General features: G+C 40.1%; 1 protein-coding gene across 4 annotated transcripts in view; it reads right to left on the bottom strand.

Moving 5' to 3' along the window:
• The window catches only part of ptprub (protein tyrosine phosphatase receptor type Ub), a 166,368-nt gene that overhangs the window by 64,878 nt on the left and 78,008 nt on the right, over positions 1-23,482 (bottom strand). For all 4 annotated transcript variants that reach the window (XM_031298758.2, XM_031298759.2, XM_031298760.2 and 1 more), the window contains exons 3-4: positions 10,844-11,115; positions 956-1,037 (exon numbers count right to left, since the gene is read on the bottom strand). In XM_031298758.2, the coding sequence (XP_031154618.1) occupies positions 956-1,037; positions 10,844-11,115 (354 nt within the window). The remainder of the gene's footprint in view (positions 1-955; positions 1,038-10,843; positions 11,116-23,482) is intronic.

The following is a 23,482-nucleotide window of genomic DNA, read 5'->3' as shown; positions in this document are numbered from 1 at the left end:
GGTCTTGATGAGAGTCTTAATTATTTAATGGCCACAGTGGGAGCATTCAGAAGATGCCATCTGCTGTCTCCGGGAGAAACAGGGTGACTGACTGGGTGGTACGCATACAGTATGGGTACGAACCAATCTGGTGTTTGTTTAATAAAATCACTGATGGTATCCTCTGTGACATGACATCCCTGAAAAGTCTCCAAACGCTATTGTGATACCAGCAGGGGATATATAAATATTAACAGGGAGATAACGCTGAATCCCTGTGAAAGTTAATTATCCATCAACCTGTGTGTCAGTTATATATGTCACTTAAAAGCAGCGTGGACCATGGGTGTTCAATTTGCTATGAGCCCTCATGTTCGGCAGTGGGCTGTACACAACTGTGACACTGAGAGACTTTGACGTATTAAGCTCAGGGGACTTAATATGTTTTACACAAGTCCCTCAGGGGCTAACAACACACTGAACCGCTACCCTCACTGACACAAAAAGTGCTTGCTGCAGTTACAAAAAAAAACATCCTGAATATTCTTATTTCTTATAAAGCTTTAAAAATGTAGTGCTTGATGGGAAAAACCCCTCTTGTGCACAGTGACTTATGGCAAAAGCTACACCGCACTTCCAGTCACGCCAGAGAACATCAAAGTGCAGAAGTCTTCAGAGAGATCATTTGAGATTTCACTGATTAACAAATACATTTGGCTGTCAAACGAGGCTGGAGGCAGGAATGGCAGTTTTGGCATTTGAGTGTCACAATGTTTTAATAGCACTGCTGTTGGCGCAGGACACCTCAGGAAAACCTGCAGTATGAATATGAAAGGTCGATCAGCCATTACTCTTCCCCTCATCCTATTTAGCTTTCATGCTGCTTTGAAATACAGGTTTCTCCCAAAACCACTAAACTTTTTTCCCCCTCCTGCTCCTTCTGTAATTGCAATTCATTGTCAGAAGTGGCACTTACAGCAGGGGTAGTTGAGCACCATGATGTCATCTATGGCAATGTAGCCTCGCCGCTCTCTGGAAACTGTTGCCTCAATCAGCACCTGCAAAAGTGAAGACAATATGAATAGGTGATGAACAGATTTAATTCATAACTAGAACTGCTAAAAGCATACACTTTTGACTAACCTAATGCTCTCAAAGCGGAAGTGTACGAGCAATTTTCTAAAGAACACTGAAGGCTGTGTGAATTCTATTGCTCTTGTCATCTTGACAGATGCATTAATTACAAACAAGCCCATCACCACATGGTTGCACATCTGCTGACCCAAAACAAAATGTGAGACAATGAGAGAAATAAAAGAAAGAGACGGATAAGTTTAGCCTCAGTCCGCAGGGCCAAGAGACATAATAGCTTTATCAGGAAGCACACAATGTGTCGCCTGAGTCATGAGCGCCATTCTACATTCAGGGTGCAGGCTGCTGTAAAGCCATAACAGCAGATAATACAGCTTGCACAGGGCCACGAGACTCAGGGGAGGAAAAAGCTCCATTTTGTCCTATGGAACAATAAGCTGGATGAGCAGCAGGCTCTCATGAAACCTAATCAATATCAAATCACCATCCTCAGTAATAGTGAGAGAGTTATGAGCCACAGGGGTGATGTTTGTTTTCACAGCACCAAGGACAGTCTTCCATCCACAGGTTTGATCGAAGGCCAGCTTTGAGTTATTGTTTCTCATAATCCTCTAACCAAATGATTACAACATGGTTCCTATCACTGGGTCTTGATTTTGACTGAGGCCGCCACACACACACCAACCATACCTAAACTATGTTAAATCCTCCTAGCAACTTTGAATGTGTGTGTCGGATGTCTGTGTTTACACGCTAGCATAGCTGTAAAGGGTTAGACAAGATTGGAGATAATTCTTCTCAAAGTCAGATCACTCAATCAAGTTATAGCAGCTTCACCGGGGACTTTCTTGTGTGTTTTTGTTTACTTCACAAACAATACTTGTTTCTATGAACATGACAGTTAATTCTTGACGTTGTAGACAGTAGTTTGACAAAGAAAAATCTTAGGATCCAATCAGCTTGTTCAAAGATTATTTTTTTTTTTTTAATTTTTTAAATCTTTCACTGAGGAAAACCTTGAGATGTGGTTAAAAACTCAGGAAAAAGATCAAATGTGGACCTTGAGCTAAAAAGTATTCTCAAATGCAGCAATCACATAACTAAATTACATCAAGACAGATTAGAGTGCCTTCTTACATTTTCTGCATTGTATAAAGATAAAACTGGGTATTTGAAAATGTTCTACTGTATATTTGTGCCAATATGATACTTCAGTTTCAGTGCCGATACAAAAACAAGACTTTTTTCTTTGAACATGAAAGTTCAAACTACAACAAAAAAATCTTAAAGAAATACTAAACCCTCAAAATTATCATTTGTATATCAATTACTCACCATGTGTTACCTTGAGTTCTGGTAGAAACATTTGTTTTCCACGCATGCCTCCACGGTAAAGAATTTATCAAGAATTCAAGGTAACACGGGGTGAGTAATTAATATACAAATGATCACTCTGAGAGCTAAGTATTACTTTAGGGTCCACTTATTAGCTTGTCCAAAAATGTGGTCGTTCACAGCAGACTCTATCCACTGAGTAAAACTGAAAGATGTGGTTAAAAGCTCAGGAAAAAGCTTAAAAGTGGACCTTGAGGTACGATTCTTTGTCAGGATATGTTTTTGATACCTCACTTTGTGGAAAATGAAAAGGATTTTTTACAAAACCTTTTTTTCCACAAAGTAAGTCAACCTTTTTAAATGCATCATCATATTACTAAATTACATCAAGACAATTTAGAGAACTTTCCAACCAATGGTTTTCTGTGTTGTACAGCAACATGACATGTATGACAGTATCAGTATCACATGCCAACTTTTGGTATAAAACAAGTTTTTACATGTTGCTGAAGACACATTTTGGGCAAAAAGTATCAAAGTTTGATACCAGGACCAATAAGACACCCAGATTATCTTCACCACAACAAACTGCTTGTGTTTGTACACCGCTTTTAAGAGTCACAACAACATCTCCGGGACCTCTGGCCCAAATCCCAGCCCTCCACAGTCAGCAGGACAGAGATAGTCCACCTCTCTAGACAAGGAAAGGAAAGAAAGACATCTGATTACAGCAACAATTGGTGTGTCAACAACCCTGGCCATGCACAAAGCTTAGTGGGCACCTGCACCGACATGATGGGATGTGAGGAGATTGGGGTCAGCTAATAGATTCCTGACAGAATGAGAGGCAGAGAGCCAGGCGTGCAGAGAGAAGAAAGGGGAGACTAGAAGGTTGACAGAAGGAGAGGTGAGAGGGAAAGCAGGAGGAAAGGTCCTGGCTGCTGGGACTCAGTGTTGGAGAGTGACCCTGCTCTGCGAATAGATGGCTTCACTCCTCCGGCTCAGGGTGGAACACTCAGGCTAATCTCCTTCTGCCAGAGTCCATTTTCCTGTTTGTTCCCTGACACCGCTGGAACCTGAGCTGGAAGAAGCCACCGCTTTGAAAAAGGGATATTACCATTTCCTGTTTTCATCATTTCATCATTTCTTTTCCCCTATTGCAAGTGGTCTATTTTCTTTAAAAAGCCTCTTCTCTCATTTCATTCTTTCTATCTTAAAATTTTTCATTGTCTGTCTTTATTTCTTTCGGTGTCCATCTTTTTCTCTTCCCTCTTATTGTGCACCAGCCGAATGTACAATACTTACAGCATTTAGGGCACAATATCCTTCAATATGTTGACCTGAATTAGCTGTGTAAGCACACAGCAGCACCATGCCATTAGACTAACATCGAAATTAGCCAGAAACCCTGATTATGCTCTTAATGGTATACAAGGAAGTAAAACATGTCTTGAAAGTCTAATTGAAGGTGTTATTACTCTCTGCTGAGCTAAAACACTCAATAAGAGACTGATTACTGGTAAATCGTCAGTCTTCTTAGCCATTAGGATAGGAGGTTATTAAGAGGGAGACATTCTGAGCATTTGTTTCAATAAACAACCTTCCCAGATTTTTATTGAAAGCCACTTTCCCAATTAAACTTTCTATTTGCTTGTACTTTATTCTAATGAATGGCCACTTTATTTCCAAAAGATATAAAAAATGCAGGAACCATCTTCTGAGGGGAAAAAAACAAAAAGTGTGACACATAGTGATTTATGACTGATATAAAATGCACATTAGGAGAACATATTACATTACCCTGCAATATTGGCTTTTAGAAGCAATTGTTATGTATACAAATCCCGAGATGATTTATCTGGCCCGATAAACCAGCTTCTAACTTTTCCACTCCAGTCAGGAGACACCGTTAGACACAGAGGGCTTTCACTCACCATTAGACAGTCAGATAAATAACTCCTTAAATATTCACAGACAAAAGGTCACATGCTGAAGTAAATCTGTTCAGGTGGAACATGCCTAAGGATTGTCTGTGTCTGCAAATATGTATTAAAACTTAGGAATCTTAATTTGCTCTCCACAGTATTTCACAAAAGCCTTTTCGATTTCGATTCGGCTCAGCAGTCTGCAGTGGGGGAAACAGGAGAGATTGTCAACCAAAACTGAAACATTATGATTCTCATTTGCAAGTCTTTGATGTGCCTACCTCTTTTAAATAAATGAGTCTAATAAGTAAACAAGATGGCTTCATGGGAAACATTATAAAATGGACTAGTCTGGTTTAAGAGACAGGCTAGATGTGTACAGAATGTGGCAATCAAATATGTGCATTTACAATGTTTCTTTGTCTTTAAGATATTCAAAATGTTGGGAAATACTGTATGCCTATCGAAATCGAGATGAGAAGATCAATACCAATCTCATGTCATGCGTTCAGTTCAGAGCTGGTAGCCTAGCCTAGCTTAGCATAAAGACTAGGTGCAGGCTGGACCATAGCCTAAAGATTAAGAAAACAAACAAAACTGTGTAAAAGCACCTCTAATTAACACGATATATCTCCTTTATACAAACTACATTGCTTAGCAACCTTACAGTGACGACAAGACTCCAGGTAGTCACTGCGCCTCGCCCCCGTAAAACCTGAACTTGTCCTTTATACACTTTTTTGTACAGATTAAATAAACAATATACATGTTCATTATTTTGTGTAAACACAAAGTTGTGTTTTTTTATGAGGGGTTATGTGCTGGACTATTTCTTGGCAAGGCGGAATGATTTTCTGAAGGCTCTATATCCTCGACGATCCACTTCCGGGATTGCTCCGTTGCCAAAGGAAATTCTGCCGGATTTCACTCATTTAGGCCGGATATCCATTACCTCGGGCTTCCTTTGTGTTGGCATTTTAAACTCCAGTCAATTTATGATGACTATGATTAACTGCTCCTCAGATCTCAGCAGGGTAAATCCAGACAGCTAGCTAGACTATCTGTCCAATCTGAGTTTTCTGTTGCACGACTAAAACAACTTTTGAATGTACACATGTTCCACTAAAACAAGTTCCTTCCCGAGGCTATTTAGGCGCCATTGATCCGTACAGCGCTTAGCACCGCCCATGACGATTGTGATTGGTTTAAAGAAATGGCAATAAACCAGAGCACATTTTTCTCCCATCCCAGAATGCTGTGTGGACTCGCCAGACCCTACTCTGCAGCGCCGCGGTGGAGGAAGTTCTGGCAAAGCGAGACTACTGTGTGGTTACCAGGCAGTGGTTTTTGCATGTATCAATGTGCATTTGACATAACATGTGAGTATTGTATAAAGAAAATAAAACCTATCCTTCAAGCAACCACACTTACAACACAAGTGAAAGGGGATAAATAATATGCACAATATCAACATAAGACAAGATAAGCCTTTATTGATCCCCAGAGTGGGGAAAAAGTAAGGCAAGACAGAAGAAAAGCACGACTGAAAAAGATTCTAATATTTGGAAGGAGACAATGAAGAGACAAAAGTGAGAGATGGTAAAGAATGGAGGGGGACATGTCTCCTGCTGTAGTTGGCAGTCTTGGAGGGATGGATAACATCTTTAATATTTGATAACAAGGTTCTCCAGGTATTGCAAACACTTCTACCAATAAGAGGCAGAGAGAGAAATATGGCAATGCACACCAGACACACGACATCTTAAATCAAGACATCTCAAGGTGATCTTGCTCTCTTAGATTTTTACCCCCAAAAATCCATTGAATTTCAAATCCTAATTTCACGACTGCGGTAGGAGGAAATGTCTGTGTAATGCTTGTCAACGCTGATATAGTATTAATATAAAGGGCAAGAGAAGAGGAAGAAGATCAGGATGATTTGGGATTTCAGCATATTAATTCTCTTTGTTTTGGTGATTATCAGAGAATAGCTTTGACTGTTTTTATTTACATTCCACAATGACAATTTCAAGACATAAACAGTGACTGTGTGTGCTGTAAACAAGGTATTTCATTACACCTTAAATGGTGAAATGAGCAACCTTGAGCGTAATCTCACATCTGTTTCTGTGCAGTGCAAAAGGCTACACTGACAATTGTATCCCTGTGCTGTAGGCAAGGAACTGGGAGCTCTAATATGACCTGAAATCTAATAAGACGGAAAAACCTGTGGATTTGAAAACCGTCTCTAAAATTATGTGTGGTCTCCTGGGATTTATTTTACTTTGAGAGAATGATAAGAAGTGCCTATTCTCCACCTCTGCTTCAAAAGAGTGCTGCTAGTTTAATGACGGGGTAAATCTGCCTGTCTATCACTTAAAATCCAAAGTGATCATATTAGACTTGCTATGGAGCTGATATAACCCACACTAGTATTTAAAGTCACACAAGCTGCAGCTAACGTGCTTTAGAACTAAAAGTCTCAGGGTGAATTTCAAGAGACATGTGTTGAAGCAAACCAGGCTGTAACAGACTCCCATTGTTCTCCTTGTTTTCACTGCACTGTCGCTTGATAGCTAGCATTAAGATGCTATTAAAGAAAACATTCAGCCTTATAGCTCCACATTTACCCTTTTCTGTTTGGTCTGTGTAACAGAGAGCAGTGACGTGTTGCGAGCCGAGACCCTGTGTCATTCCACAGTGATGAGCTTTTTGACTGCAGAGGGATTAGCAATGTAAGCTGTGGTATATGTGACTTTCAGGGGGCAGTTTGTTTTGCTCTCTTTGTACTGAGAAGCAAGCTCGGCTGAGTGAAAGTAAAAAGTGAAATGAGAGAGGAAGCAAAGAGGAAAAGCTTTGATTCCATACAATTAGATACATTTTCTCTAAGGGTGCCAAAACCTGGTGACCAAATCCCCAATATTAACAAATTTAATCAAATACATTTGAACACTGTGTTATCCCACACATGAGATAAAAGCGAGGCCATTAGCATTTTAGGCTGTTCTATTAAAAGGCTGTACTGTCAATACTAATTTAAGTGCCCATCTCCTTCTTCTGGACTGTTTGTTCTGTCTTCTACTCCTCCTCATAAGCCCATTATAAACCTCCTTATCCTAACTGGAGCCTCTCATCAGAGGCCGCATCACAATTCCGACTCACCTATGAGCCATCACTGTTTACTGGAATGCTTACAAGACTGTTAGACAAGAAAATACACAACTCCACTGGGGGAAGATGCAGGGAGGATGAGGAGAACAGAACTCCTAAAGTATACAGGCCCAGAGAGCCCATTTCCAATTTTTCCAAATCGAGGCACCAATCACAACCGTTGAGGCAGGCTTTACACAATGATGATAGCGAGCAGCTTTTTGTTTACATTCAACATGACGGCTACCGAAGCGCAGCAACCCGTTGATGCCGCTGTCGCTGCTACGTCAACCGGATCGTTGGTTGGATTGGTTGAAGGACTATCCAATGCGCCCAGAGGCATTTGAGCGGCGTGTGTTGGTGACGCCCCTTTGGAAATGAGCTGCAAATGAACCTTGCCCATACCCACTCTCAGTTACAACTGAGAAGGGCTTGGTGTCAACCAGGCTACAGAAAAAGAGAAGGCAGGGTAAAACGTGGTATTATTGTATTTATGACGTGTCTGTCCTGATGTGGTGATCGGGCAGAAAAGTGGTTAGGCAGTCTGTTTTATAATAGAGAGATCACAACTCAGCTCTCACGGCATCCATCAGCAGCGAAGTGCTCCTCGACAGTTTTCAGCTCACTCATTGTTAAACATTCATTACAAAAACAACAGCTATTTAATACATTTAATAAGGGCATTGTAAAAGTAATGATTCACACTGAAATTCCTTGAAAAGAAAATAATCCGACAGTGGGGACCTCATTATCTGTTGCACAATTGAGCTAATGTAACCGTAGGTCTTGTTGTTTCCGGCCGCAGCCATTTTGTCAGTCAAAAACAATCGATTTCAGAATGCAACATAACAGGGAGGAGAGTAAAGATGGAAAGCTCCTAAAGCTTAGTTCCATATAAATGCACGGATTATTTCTTGTTTTGTCGTTATTGAAAAACAATATTGACCTCGTAGTTGAAAAAGGAGCCTCATATGGAGTCCGTTCATTCGCATTCGGATATCGACTCGTTTTGACTGCCGAGGTAGTAGCGGCCGGAAACAACAAGACCTACGGTGAGTTGTTCAAAACCTTTCTTTTTAGTAAACTCTGGGTACACAAACAATGTTGTCAATGCTTTCGTTAAGGTGTAGAGCCCCTGGTGATACTTTGAGCAAAGTTTCATGTTGTGTCGAGCCTTCTTAGTGTTTTAAAAATAGCTATTTTGAGGCTAGCATAAAAGTGCCCCTAGCACTCCTATTCAAAAGGCCATTTGACCGAAAATACGGTAAATCTTAAAAGTGGCGATACCGTCCTAAATATGCTTTTAAACGAAAGTTTGACTCGGGTACATTCACAAAAAGACCCTAGGTTGCATTTTGGTGAGAGTTACACTTTAATGACAGCGGTGCTGTCTCGTCGCATCATTATTATCGTCAACGACTTTAACTTCTTAGCAGAGGTGTTCATTTCCAAATAGGCTTAGGGGCGGTTAACGTTGAAGTATGGAATTGATTCACGTGGGTATTTTGCCGTCGGGGCATTATTGTTATAAGTTAGCAGCCCACTTAAACAAGCGGACCCAGGGTGAGTCTGAAGACTGCAGTCTTTGACCGGTCAGCTCTGAGATAGTCTCACATTGCCAGACCTACAGTAGGCTATCTCCACAGCCCTGCGGAGGAAGCTCCGAGATTAGGTTATGTTGTCGGTTTGAATTAAATTTACAGCTCACAGCAAGTTAATACGATATAGTGTCTGGCTTTTGTTTGATATCTAGTGTCGACAAAATGGCTTTTTATTGAGTTTCCTCTTAAAATCCGCGAAATGCGAAAAGCAAAATTTTAACAACAAAGAAAGAGGAATATTTTGTCGGCATAAATTTCAACATTTTGGAAAATACACTTATTCACTTTCTTGCAGAGACTTAGAAGAGTAGATTAATACCACTCTCATGTACACTAGATATGAAGCGAGAGGCAGGAGGTGATTATCTTAGCTGAGTTTAGCATAAGGACTGGAAATAGGGGAAAACAGCCTGGCTCTGTCCAAAGGTTAAAAAAAAAAAACCTACCACCACCTCTAAGTTCACAAATTAACATGTTGTATCTAGTTTGTTTGTTTAATTCGTACAAAAACAGCTGCCTGGCAACCACACAGTGATGACCAGACTCCAGGAATTTACTGCGCCCAGCCAAGAAATAGTCCAGCACAAAACCCTCTGTAGTTACTACAGTTTTTGTAAGGATTCAACAAATTCAATATAATGTGTTAACTAACAGGGTGTTCTAGCACTGGCTTCATATTGGGCATGCAGCTATTAGAGGGATATCAATCTTCTCATCTAACTTTCAGCAAGAAAGCAAATAAGCAAATTTACTAAAATGTCTTGCTTTTCCTTTAACAACAAATCCCATGAGGCGTTAACGGTGTACCACTGGCTCAGACTTATGGGATGCTGTATCTTTTTGAATGAAACAAGATATTCTCAACTTTACCTTGGTCAATGTGCCATGGTGTTCAAATATTATTATTCAGAAGAGTATTAGATACCTATTTGTCTTAAAATATTATTTCTCTCTAGCAATAATAAAGCTTGTAAAACCGTACAGTATACTGTATGTCCTTGTGCATGGACCGCAGCAGCGAAACTTTCTCTGTATGAGTGTTTCTGTATGTATGTCTGTCATGTTGATCAAATAGCCTACATCTAGCCCTCTGTTTGTACAAAGGACTATGTTTTACATAGTGAAGGTCAGATCTTGTAGAGCCGAATATAATTTAATTAAGTCGAGGGGACTGACAGTTCTTGATAATATGCACACTAGTCAACTTAATTGCTTTTTGACAGCTCCGCAGAGTTTGCAGAAAAAATAAATTGGATTAATAGATGGATATCCCTTATGCTCACCTGACTGTGCCATCTAAAGAACACAGCACATCAGGCACCAACAGTAGATGCCAGTCAAAGTCCTTTCTACTATAAGTAGGCAATGACATGCCATGCAAATAGTTGGAGTCGGCTGAATACGCAGTACACAGGCCTCAGTGGGTGAAATCTCTACCAGGCATGCCCACAGGAGACCTAGTTAGGGTCCTCGAGCACTATCGTTGGCTGCATTCACAAGGGATCAACGCTAATTAAATTGCAAATGCAAGTAATTAACATCAGATTCACCTCGAGGCTAAAATGAGTGGTGATCAACAGAGCCTTACTGTGTACCATTTTTCAGCTGAACAAGACGTTGGTCCATGGGTCTTAATCACAAAAATGAAACCTCTGACTGTTCAAGTACTCGGTGTGAGAGGCACACATTAACACATAATGAAATCAAAGACACATTAGTCACACCCTCACATGTTAGAGCTGAGAGTGACAGAGTTTGTACCTGGTATTCATTAGGCCAGAAGGTGCTGACAGCCAGCTCAACCTGGTGCCACTGCTTGGCGTGAGACCCCGACGTGTTCCACGCCGGGCTGCCGAGCGGACCCCCATTGACTCGCACATATGCCCGTAGGGCCCCCGGACTGTGACCATCACGACTGTACAGGAAGTAGCTGAACTGGACGCAGTGTGTGTCATTTTCACTCAGCGTCTGCAGCAGCAGCTGAGCACGATGACCCACGGCATGCTGGGAGGAGTTCACCAACATATAGGATCCTGGAAGGAGCAGAAGAGATGCATCAGCTATTTATAGTATTCCAAATGAATGGGTCATCGCAACAGTCTATCACTTCTGCCATCTGTTAACATTTTTATACATGTTGCCATTTTCAATGATCTGAAAGATTTAAATCTCAGGACGATTCATTTTGAAGCCAATCTATTTATTTTAACTGGGAGGTATCAGCTATTTTATGCCAAAAAACAATAATCTTTGGTTTATTCCCTCTACACCAGGTGTCATATGTGCATCAGAAAGAGACGTCATCCACATGTTTTGGCAGTGAAGCATGCATTTTAAAAAGTTAACAAGCAGCCAAACCGACACTTGTACTGCGTCTGCAAAGCTCATCTTTCCACAGGCAGTAATAACTTTTTAGTCAGTGATTTTTTTTTATTCATGGTTTTATATCAAAATATATTTATGGTATTTTACTATTTGTTTACTGTGTCGTTTTCCTTAGAACTGTAATGTATTATGTAAGATTTACATATCGGAAAGGGACAGGAGATACTCAATATACATTGATTAAGTTAATCAGTTAATTATTAAGTTAAACCTGAATAAATTGTAAAAGAATCACTATAAGACATAAAAATGAATTATGATCAAGGCAGTGAAAAAAGTAGACTTGTATGAACCAAGGCAAAAATGTCACAAAGGAACAAATCCGCTTGTAACCCACTCTAAGCAGGGGGAATCCACAAGAAGGAAAAATTAAAGTATTCTCATATCGTTATGTGTGAGCGGTTGATAACAGAAATGTGCCCTGTTGAATCAAAAGACACAGTCGGTGCTGGCTGAGGCACTCGTGAATACTGGAGAGAGACACAGAGAACAAGTGAGACATGGAAGAAAAAGCAGACAGATTGAGCGAGAGAGAGAACCGATTGCAGTCTTCCCTCTGCAAGGTGACGCCGAGGTAGGAAACGAGATTCACAAAACCCCCCAAAGCCTCCTCTAATCAGGATAACATAACCCCATTGCCCTTTGCCTAGCATCTGTCCCGCCTTGAGTCTGTGCCCGCTAACGTGATTAGCAAAACAATGTTGGGAGACCTTCCTGTGTACTCATATAATCAAGCCTGTTGTCTTTGTACTCCAAGGTCTTTCTGTTCTCAGTCAAAAATGAGCCCGAGAGAGCAGACAGTCACAGAGTGGGCGCCAGGTGTCCTGAAGACATTTATTCTCCACCCAGATGGAATAGCATGTGAATGCTGAATTGTAAGACAGAGTTCTTTACATCCCACACAGTGTGCAAAACTAAATTGGGAAGCATCATTCCCCAACACACACTATACTCTGTAATGTTTTCACACCTTCCCAACAACTCACCATGCAAACACAAGTACTATGAGTTATGAGTACAGCAGCCTGTTGCTCCAACTATGTGTAAGTTCAAACTTAGCCTAGTTATAACGTAACTTAGGACTAAATTGTGATTTACACATTAAAATAAAAATTATTGCAGAATCCTATTCACTAATGGTAAAAGCAGTATGTCTGCCACACAGCATATATTTTTCATTAACTGCATACCTATTTGCAACACAGTAATCCAGTAGAGGCCAAATGTATTGATGTCATAGTTCAATATCTAGTATAGCCAATGTGCATGGTAACCATGACAATGTAACTCTATTTTTGATTGGCCACTTGACTTTGCTATGATTTTACATCCAAATTAGTTAGATTATGCCCCAAGTAGTTTTGGTGCGACTAATTTTAGTAGCTGATTTAGTTGCAAACTAACTAGTAGTTACTAAGCCTCTAGGGAGAACTTACACATAGCTGGTGCAACTCAGTAAGAACTTTTATTAGTAAGTAATTTTGTCTTCCTCTCCATTTTCTAAGTGCAAAACAAGACACCTGTAGTCATCTGCCAACACCACCCAACTACTGAGAAAACACTAATTACCTCTTTAAGAGCAATAAGACAAAATGCCTGAATTCACAGGCTGATGTTTTACATAACGAGATTACGATTCACAACCCTTAACCTCGAGCTATAAAGAAAGTTAAACTGAGATGTATGGACGGTCATTACCTGGAGGCCAGAGTAGTAGCCTCATTGCCTTACAGCCCTCTGTCAACAGCCCCTGGCTTTTGTCTTGTCCCGGGCTGAGGATCTCAGCAATCTCATTTTGCTTTGCTTAATTAGATCTTTCAGAATACTTTTACTGTAATAATCTTTACTGTAAGATAATCCATGCATCTTGAATGTAATTTGGCAAAGTCTTGCCTCTGGAGCTGTGATAGCCACAGCCATGGCCACGCAGCCATCTTAAAAGTGGTAACCTCTTGCACTCACGTTTATTTTCTTTGGCTTCTTTCTTAGGATTGGTTTATATAATTTCCCAGACACATACATACATGTTTTTGTTTCAGTCAAACATTTATTAATTACAAATAATTTACAGGACACATGATTGTTTCAGATTTATACTTTATTTAGTCAACGGTACTAGGTATCTTTTTGTAGCACGCACATTTCGTTATTTTTTTATTGTTTTTTTCTTATAACCATTATTTCTTTTGAGCTCACCAGTTTGGAGATGCCACACCAAGAGGGTCCCAGGCAGTCTGCAGGGCAAAAGGGTAGCACCTGGAGAAAGACCTTTTTTATAGGGCAGGTGGCCTAATTGGACACTACCACTGCTCGAGGTGTCATTGGGGAGCTCTAGTCTCTTTAGTTTATTTTTTGCTTGATTAACATTATATTAAGTTATTCTGTTTTGGTTAATGTATATATATCTCCTTTGTTTCATGTAGGAAGGTCAGTTGTACGTTAAAGGGGAACTACCGGTATGCAGTTTTTTTTAGCTTAATTTACTGTGACAAAGGCCCTGTCACTTTTGGATAGCACATGGTAAACCTACTCAGCTCACCAAGCACCCAGACAATTAATTTGCAGTCACGCTTTTATACATGTCATTCAGTAAAACACTGTTGAAAAAAATACCACATTACATTAGTTTAGTTTAGTCAGTTCAGTTTATTCATTTAAGTCATTTCTATTTTACAACAAACTATGTTATTTAACCAATATGTTGAACTCTCTCTCCTCTCCAGTCCTTGGGTCTGAACCAGAGCTGAGGCAAAGTGCTGCTTCAAAAAAAAAGGCCTATAGCAGTCACACTCAGGTGTGCTGATGGTGGGAGATACCATATATCTGGGTCATAGGTGAGGGTAGATTTTCTAGTTGAATATGTGTGTAAGTTTTTGTGTTTTCTTAAGTAAGATGAGTGGAAAATGATTTGTTCAAGAGTCTGTTATGTGTTTATTGTAGAAATTAGCAGTGAAATTCTAAATGTTTAAATGGTAACATAATTGAGAGATAATTGAAGCAATTAAGAGTTGGTTGGTCTAGTGGGAGGGGCTTAATATATATATATATAAGCCTCTGGCCACCTAAGCATGGAGTTCAGTCTGAGGGTGGCTACAATGCTGATGTGAAACTTTGAGAAACTTTGCTAGTGAAAACCTTGTGTAAAAAGATGGGTTTTTTGTTTGTTCTGTTTTTGCTGTGGACGTCCTGCACTTGTTTAACCACTTTTTTGTAAATAAAAGCACCTTCACGTTTTGCAACTCAAGCCATCGTGTTATCACCTTTTTTGGTTCAGATTCCCAATGCTTTCTTTAACATTTACCTTAACTGAACAGCTTTGGAGTCATTGGAATGGTTATATGACTTTTTTCGGGTTGAATGGTGGTCGTCTCGCTTCCCACTAGCACCTGTGAGCGGAAAAACCACCATTGCAACTTTGGGCCGGCGGGCCACCGACCCAAAGTACAAAGCACACATCCAGGAACCGGCTAGCTATAAGAACAAGGTAGCGATGGAGTTTTTCACACTATCGTCATGGCTGAGCCGGCAAAAAAGAAGCAGAAAGCTAGGAAAGCATTGTCGGAGGAACAGAGAAAGAGGAAACGTCAGACTGACCGAGCGAGGAATCAGACACGAGTAAACGTCGAACCTGCGTTTTCAGAATGGGGAGAACTGAGACAAACAGAAGCCTGCAAATCCAATGCTGACCTGAGGCCTGTATTACGGATCAAGATCAACATGCCCTGGATTTCTTTCAGTTACCCGGCTTCACCTAACTTAACAACCGCGGTCCCGCATAACCTGTGTCACGACGGTGGTTATCAATTTGTTCAATCAACCCAGAGTTTCCCAATACATAAAAAGAGGCCGTGTTTGCACAGCATGACCAATCGCAAACATCTACCAGAGCCGCATATTTTACATAAGAAGAGCAAACTATAATTCTACATAAATATGAAGAACACAGACATGGTTTTGCCATAAACAGTAAAACGCAATACAGTTGCTACTTCCTAAAACAGGAAGGAAAGCCGGCAGTGATGCATAAATCACAACGCTTATCAATATCACTTCCCCATCAGTCAGGCACAAGATCTGACCATAATTACACTTGTCCTTTCCATAAACTGCCATTGCTTTAGCCTATTATTTCAGTTGCAACCCTGGCAGTGGTAAGCGATCATGAGAGCAAATAAAAAATATAAAAAACATAATTCAAACCAATGTGCGCATTGGCAACAAACGGCTCAACAAGCCGACAAATAGCCTATACGTAATTCCCTCCACTGAAAATCTATATTACATTACATTACATTACATGTCATTTAGCTGACGCTTTTATCCAAAGCGACTTACAATTAAGTGCTTTCAACTGTGAAGAAACTCCAGACAACAAGTAGTAAGTGCAAGTACATTAGCTTTAAATAAGCAAAGCTACAAAGAGACATATGAAAGTGCAGGTTCAAGAATTATTTTTTTATTTTTTTCAGTGTTCAGCATAAGTTACCACGGCGATTTAACCCGGTAACAAGTGATCCACCGTCGTGATACACAAAACCCTGGGTTGAACCTGAAGTTACCTCGTTAACGCCAAATCTTGCTTCGTAGTACAGGCCTCTGGGGTCCGTTTCAGGAAGGAGGTTTAACAAACCCTGAGTTTAACCCTGAACTCTGAGTTGATTTACCCTGAGATGGGAAAGTTTTTGGTTTCAGAACAGCTGATTTAAGTTGGTTCAATCAACTCAGAGTAGGTTCACTCAGAGTTAAGTGTGTGCACCACCACAATAAAAAGGCAGCATGAATGGAGCCATGATACTACGATTCACCATGGTAACAACCACAAACAAACTGGTCGGCGGAAATACTCACAAACAGTGAGTTTGAACATGTATTTCCTTAAAAAAAAAAACATGTGGCTGCTGCAAAAGAGAGAGAATTGGTCTGGGAGAAAATTGCTTCTCGAGTCAATGCGTAAGCATTGACCGTGTATTCATTTAATCACAGGTAACCTATAATATTACTGGTGAAAACTGGAATGGTATTACACCTATAATTTCATTTAGGTGCAATCCTGCGGGCGAAAAAGTAAGCAACTACTAATCCCATTCTGAGCCTGCAGCACCATGATCATTAACAGAAATATAATTTATAATCAAGAATTAATTCTTTTTAATGGCTCTCACTGGTTTGTGTCTAGGGAACACTACAAAAACATTTAAAAAATGTTTCAGAGCGAGGCACACTTTTCTGACGGCTCTGCATACAGTGGCTTTACTAATATGATCCGCATCACCAATGTTGTAAAGAAAACTGCCGTTTGCAAAAAACATATGCGACACAAAGAATCTGCTGGTAAAAGCATGTCCACAATTGTGGATGTTAGTGGACGGATAAGGTATCTACATATCTGATCGACTGTGAAGAAAATACCTCTCAAATCGGTTATCTGGAAATATCAATATATCAATATCATCAATATCATCTCCTGACGTAAACTCTCTGTGAAGTAATACAGCTTTTTCATCATGCAATGTTTGAGAAAAAAACGTTTTATAAAAAATGTTTTATTCATGCAGATAACAAACTGCACTAAAATGCGCCTCATACAGACTGAATGAATGAATGAGGAAATGAAAGCACGCTGTGTCAGCGGGAGGAGACTGAGAGAAACTTGAGGTTTATTGAAGAAAACCTGCTCCCGACCAGGTTAGGTTCACAGACTCAGTTACCATAGTAACTGATTCTGAGGTTAAGTTACCTCTCTTTCTGAAACGGGCTGGAGTTACCCCCCTCTCTCAGGTTTGATTAACCTCCCTTTCTGAAACAGAAAACCCAGAGTTTCCCTCATCTCAGGGTTAACAAACTCAGAGTTTTCACTAAAGCTGCTTTCTGAAACGGACCCCTGGCATTCTTGCTGTTGCACTTGTAAGTATCTTTGGGATAAACAGTTTAATCTTTGTATTTCTTGTTATTGTGACCTCAGGATGTTTCCTATTGTCTGTAAAGGTTTTTATTATAATCACTGTCTGTTACGGGCTTACTAGCTAGTTTACTAGCTGTTACATTGGACATGGCTCCGTGCGTTCGCTGGCTTCTTTGAAAACAAATGCACATGACCAGGTGGAGAAGATGGGAGGGGGGAAGAATCGCCAACGAGTTTTTACAACAGTAAATTATTGGTAAGCGATTATAATATACAGAGCAGGTTTTTTGTTTTTTATCAATTTATTAATTTTCTATTTTTTTTAATAGAGAATATGCCCTTGAATTCTTGGTTTCAATAAATTGTTCTTGCGATGTGGGTGCCTGGTTAGCTCACCTGGTAGAGCGGGCACCCATATATAGAGGTTTACTCCTTGACGCAGCGGCTGCGGGTTCAACTCCAACCTGCAGCCCTTTGCTGCATGTCATTCCCCTTCTCTCTCCCCTTTCAAGTCTAAGCTGTCCTATCCTAAAATGGCCAAAAAAAAATCTTTGAAAAGAATTTTTGCATTTCTTATTAAATGTTCTACACTGTATAGGACTGTAACTACTTTTCATTTGGATATATTTTTTGTAGTTCATAAAATGACAGAAAATAGTGAAAATTGGCAAGAGTCCAAGGTTACATCTAAATATTGTTTGTGTTGTCTCCGACCAACAGTTCAAAACACATAGATATTGAATTCTTTGTCATTTCAATGATATTAAACAAATCCTCACAATTGAGAGACAGGATCCTACTTCAGTGATGTACTAGTTAATATTAACCTTAAGGTCAGTTAATTTATCTCTACCTTGAGATAGGAATACTCTGAGAATCAACAAATCCTTGGATTTAGCTGAAAAGTACTCCTCAACTGTTCCATGATTGAACACTTTGACAGTTACCTTCAGGATTTCATCAGCACTTATACCTTCATAAGTTTGTCTTGCAGGAGAGTTTTGACAGTCTCTTCATTATTCTGTCATTTAGATGTCAGTTCAGTGGCACTTGTGCTTGCAATATGTTCAATTACCCTCTTGTGTAATTCCATTAGAAAAACTGCATTTGTCAATTACAGCAATGATTTGTTGTTACTGAAGACCATATAGCTTTTTTTTATAGATTATATTCAACTGTATTGTCATTGCACAGAGTACAGGTACTGAGACAATGAAATGCAGTTTAGCATCTAACCAGAAGTGCAAAACGCAGCAAAATGTGGAGTAATGTACAAAGTTTATACAGAAATAATGTGGAATAAACAGTAAGGGGTATGAATGCACTAGATATATACAATATGAGCAGCATGGACAGTGATAACAATATTAACAATGTGTAGGAATACGCTAAGATATATACAGTATGGACAGTAGTACAAATGTGAGTAAAAATATGGCTATGTATATAGTGGAAGTAAGTAGTGTCAAGTAGCTCAACTATAGGTTATTGCTAATTAGATTTTCTTAATATTACCTTGCTTCAGAGACATATTTAGACAGCATATTGTTATAATAAACCCGTTAACCTTTCAAAATAATTTGCTGAGTGACTTATGTAACTGTGGAACATGATACTCTAATATTCATACCTTTCAAGGCATAAAAGTATTTTTTATATAACTTAGTACTGAGGACGAATCTTTAAACTGGGCTTACTATGTGTTTTTCCAAATCTGCCTCCCTCACCTGCGGTGTTCCACCTGGGTCATTGTTAGGGCCACTATTATTTTCTGTCCATATGCATATACAAAGTTTCAGAGACTAATCTTCTTGTACCAAAACTTGGCCATTTATTATCCAATATAAAACAATCTGTAATATTCAGGGTGTGATTTTCCAGGGGGAATGCGTGGGATTTCCCCCTTTCTGGTCTACATATCCCTGCCTCTATTGAATTATTTTTATCCCCGGTGGGGACAAAGTGTATCCCCCCTCATAGTGATCAATGCTACATCACCAATAGACCATATATTATATACCTAAAATAGAAGTATTTTAAACTAAGTAAAGCACTGTAAAATCTGAGTGGCAGTTGCTGGTTGTATTTAGCCACTATAGAGCTCAGTGATGCTGGCTACGATGCAATGACAGTTAAGTGCAGGAACCAAAACGACTAGTTACGTTTAGGAAAAAGATTGTGGTTTGAATTAAAACACTCCTGAGGAACAAACAAGCGTTTCCTGGGTAAAAGCAATTTGTTTTTGCCGTGAAGTGAACTCTGACTGGACAACAGTGCAACTTATTGAGGCTTCAGCATAAAGTAAATTGCCTACCTCCAGCTTATTCAAAACGTAGATGACAAGAAGGCACGCACGCATGCACTCACACACACACTCTCACACACACACACACACACACACACACTTGCTTTCTTTCTGCCTTTAAGTTTTAAAATTGATTTTAAGATTTTACTGATAACTTTTAACACTCTACATGGTCAGACTCCCAGGTACATTATAGATATGTCAATCCCACAAGAGTCTCAGGGCAGCCTAAGATAGAGGTCTCCTGGTAGTTCCAATAAATTGCCTGATTACCAAGAGTGGCCCTTAGGTGCACAGATCACATCTGTCACTGTGTACCTAGCTAATATTTATTAGTTATATTTCTTTCCTGTTATCTTTTGATATTGTCATTGTTTTACTCTACTTCCTCTTTTACTTTTCATGTAAAAAAACTTTTCATGTTTACATTTTTATTAATAGAAATAAATGGAAAATGAAAAATGGAAAATAAATTAAAACTAATCAGATCAAACTCGTGTTTCAAAGACGGCATCTTTGTCTGAATTATACTCAAAAGCACCATGAAATCTGATAAAGTTCCATCCATCCATTGATGCCCCTCTCAAGGGCAAAAGAACATCCATAACAAGATTAGGACTGATCCAGCACATCATAATTCATAAGGAGCACTGCTGGACTACAACGTGGTCACAGGCTGTAGGTGACACTATCTGTGGCAAGCCACAAGAGACTAAGAAGGGAAAGGAGGGCGATAACCAGAGGGTGGGGTTTGGATTGTACCGCATTGATACATGAAGGGAGGTCACAAACAGGGAAAGTGCAAAAAAGACAGATTTGTTAAGATGGGAGATGGTGAAAATAAAACGGGGAAACAACATGAAAGCAGGAGCCGAATGCATTATTTTTCTATTTATTTATTTTTCTCCTGTGTCAAATGTACCAAGCCTTTCTCTATATGTCCCATTCAGCAAAACATTGTTCCTCTGACATCCAAGGCCAGGGTCCAAGTAATCTCAAATACAAAAGAGGGTAGAGGGAGCAGAGGTCTGAATATAATGGGATCAATGGCTATATAAGGGTTTAAGATGTGTCGTTGATGTTGTTTGCTGTATCATTACTGGCCAGCTCTCAGCACATTGGCCTTGATGCTGTTATTTTCAGTAGCTTCATCCTGCACTGTACTCTGTTGTGAGAGGGTCATGTGGGATTTCAGACTCAATCTCTGAGGGTCTGATGTCTCCAAACTGTCTGTTTATCTGCTGCTGTCCGCAATAACCTTCAGTGCAAATAAATAAGTAACTAAATAAAGTGGAGCTCTGGCTATTGCCCTGAAAGGCACATTAGTGTTGTAATTTCCCTGATGTTTGGTCTCCCTCTGACAAAACTAGCTCACAAATGTAAAATTGCCTCATCATGTAGTGAAATTGTCCACAGAGCTCTCAGTGTAAGATGCCGCAAACACAGACATAAACACCTTGCCGCTAATGCCAAACGTTAAAGGTCCAATGTGTGGGAATTTCTCCCATCTAGTGTTGAGATCATATATCGCAATCAACTCTCTCACGCCACGCAGTTCAAAGTACGTATTACAGCTACGGTAGCCTTCACGCTTTTTTCTGATGACGCCAGTCTCTTGCTCTTTTCAATATCCTTTTTCTTTTTCTGGGTGAAGAAGAAGACTCCTGTTCCTGAAATTTGGATTTTGAACATGTGCGGTCCTCCATGTGTCCTTCTTCAAACTTGCCGGAGCTGGGAAGCGACGATACCCATTAGCAGCACCTGTGAGTTTATCATGTGACAGCGAAAGGCGGAGGAGCATGTCCTGTATGTCCCTTACCGGCTAACGTATTTCAAGACAGCGCATGAATATGGAGCATCTACCCCAGTTCATGCAAATACAAATATAAAATTTCAAGCCAATAGGAATACTTGGAATTGATGGTGGTAGTAAATTTTCATGAAAAAGGACACGTTTCTGAACGGGCAACACAGATTTTGAGAATGAACAACTAAAAACATTACACACTAATGGAAGCTGTCATACAGGGACATAGCAATAATAAGACATCACACAGACGTAATTGACTTATCACAATGATACGCAATGACAGCTTCTTACTGGGAATCTGAGGCTCACCTTAAACTCAAAAAGAAATGCAGCAGTTTCCTCTAACTTAACCCTGACATACAGCAGTCATTTCGCTGACAGATTCTCTTTACTGTAGCTACCTAGTTAATTAAGCCAACTCCATAAGACACTTTTAATGTATGTTTGGTTTTTGAAAAAGTAAAAAATACACCACGCTACAAACTATTGAAATGCAGAGTGTCACTCTTATAACAGCCCCTGGCACTCTGCCTAAACATGTTCAAACCTTGACAGCCCTGCCATGCCTAGTTACGGTTGCTAAGCTATGATTGGACAATTACTGTTCGGGGGAGGGGTTTTGCAAAAGGTCAATTTCGTGATGTTACAAAAGCTCACATAAATTAAATATAAATGGCATATTTTAATTTTCAGAATTACAAAGTGACAGAAAGCAAAGACACAGACACAGACACACACACACACACACACACACACACACACACACACACACACACACACACACACACACACTAATGTTAGACAAGTGAGAACATTGGCGTTGGCTGCATAGAAGCCTTCTCCATTGCAGCTGGATCAATAGAGCAGCCTACCAGCTTTGCATCAGGGCATGAAGGACTGACAGATTTTCCATTCCCAAGCCTGTCACACCACCTGAAGTGCGGAACCTAATCTCATTTTCACCCCCCCCACTTGGTCTATCATTCGCAGCTCCACCTCTGTCATTCTCTCCCATTCATATCATTTTTAATTATCATCACAGTCATCCATCAAGCACCTTCTCCCTCCTGCAACTTTGAAATATTCAAAGTGGTGTACAGGTATTGACATTTTACTGTTCTTCGAAACTATCCGCCCCTCTGGCTGCGGCATTTCTCACTGACCAGAGATCAATTTCATATGACATCTCCTCTGTCATTTATTTCTAAATGTTAATATTGGAACAGTATTCACTCCATCGACTTATCATTTTTCATCTGCACACCGTGTATCCCATCTGAACTTTACTTTAAAGCATTTTGAGTCATCTATACTCTGTGTCCTCATTTTATGACTTCACTGTTCTCCTAAGCCCTAATTTAAAATGCAAAAACAGACCAAAAGGTGACAGAAAGGAAAGTATTGAAATAGGCTGTATGGCGCCACAGGGCACTCTTAACCTTTTACCAGTGCTTCTCCTTTGTCTATACCCCTAACAACCCATCCCCACTTCAGCTCTTTGTCTTATCATTCTAAGCAAGAGCTGTTTCTCTGCAGGTGTTTATCGCCTCAAGTTGAGGGCCAGTAGACCATTACCCACGCGTCTGGGGACAGCCTGGTGCGCACAGGGCAGAAATGGAGAGGGAGAGAGAGAGTAGGGGGCCAGCAGAGGACTGATGTTCAAGCAGAAAATAAATTAAATACAAGTGGTGCTATTGTTGAAGTAGCCTGTGCCTTCCAGCATTTAAGAGAGATGAGGCCATGTCAGCAAGTGTTGTTGTCTTCTTTCCAAGGAGAGAAGGGGGATGGAGGAAAGGTGCATTTTCCCAGTCTGCTTGCGTTGACCTTTTGAATTGTCCTCCAGGCAGTTCAGGATCAACTGCCAGATTTGTCCAGGAGAAAGGCGGATGAGTGGACACATAAGAAAAGAGAGGAAGGAAGGTAGGAAGATATACACTTTTTTGTGTGCCTCAGTCTGTTTGTCATCACCTACAACAACACACACATATTTGGGCTGTG

The sequence above is a fragment of the Sander lucioperca genome, chromosome 10 (genome assembly GCF_008315115.2).
Source record: "Sander lucioperca isolate FBNREF2018 chromosome 10, SLUC_FBN_1.2, whole genome shotgun sequence".
Classification (NCBI taxonomy): domain Eukaryota; kingdom Metazoa; phylum Chordata; class Actinopteri; order Perciformes; family Percidae; genus Sander; species Sander lucioperca.
Note: the sequence above shows the minus strand (reverse complement) of the source record. Positions and strands in the feature narration are given on the sequence as shown.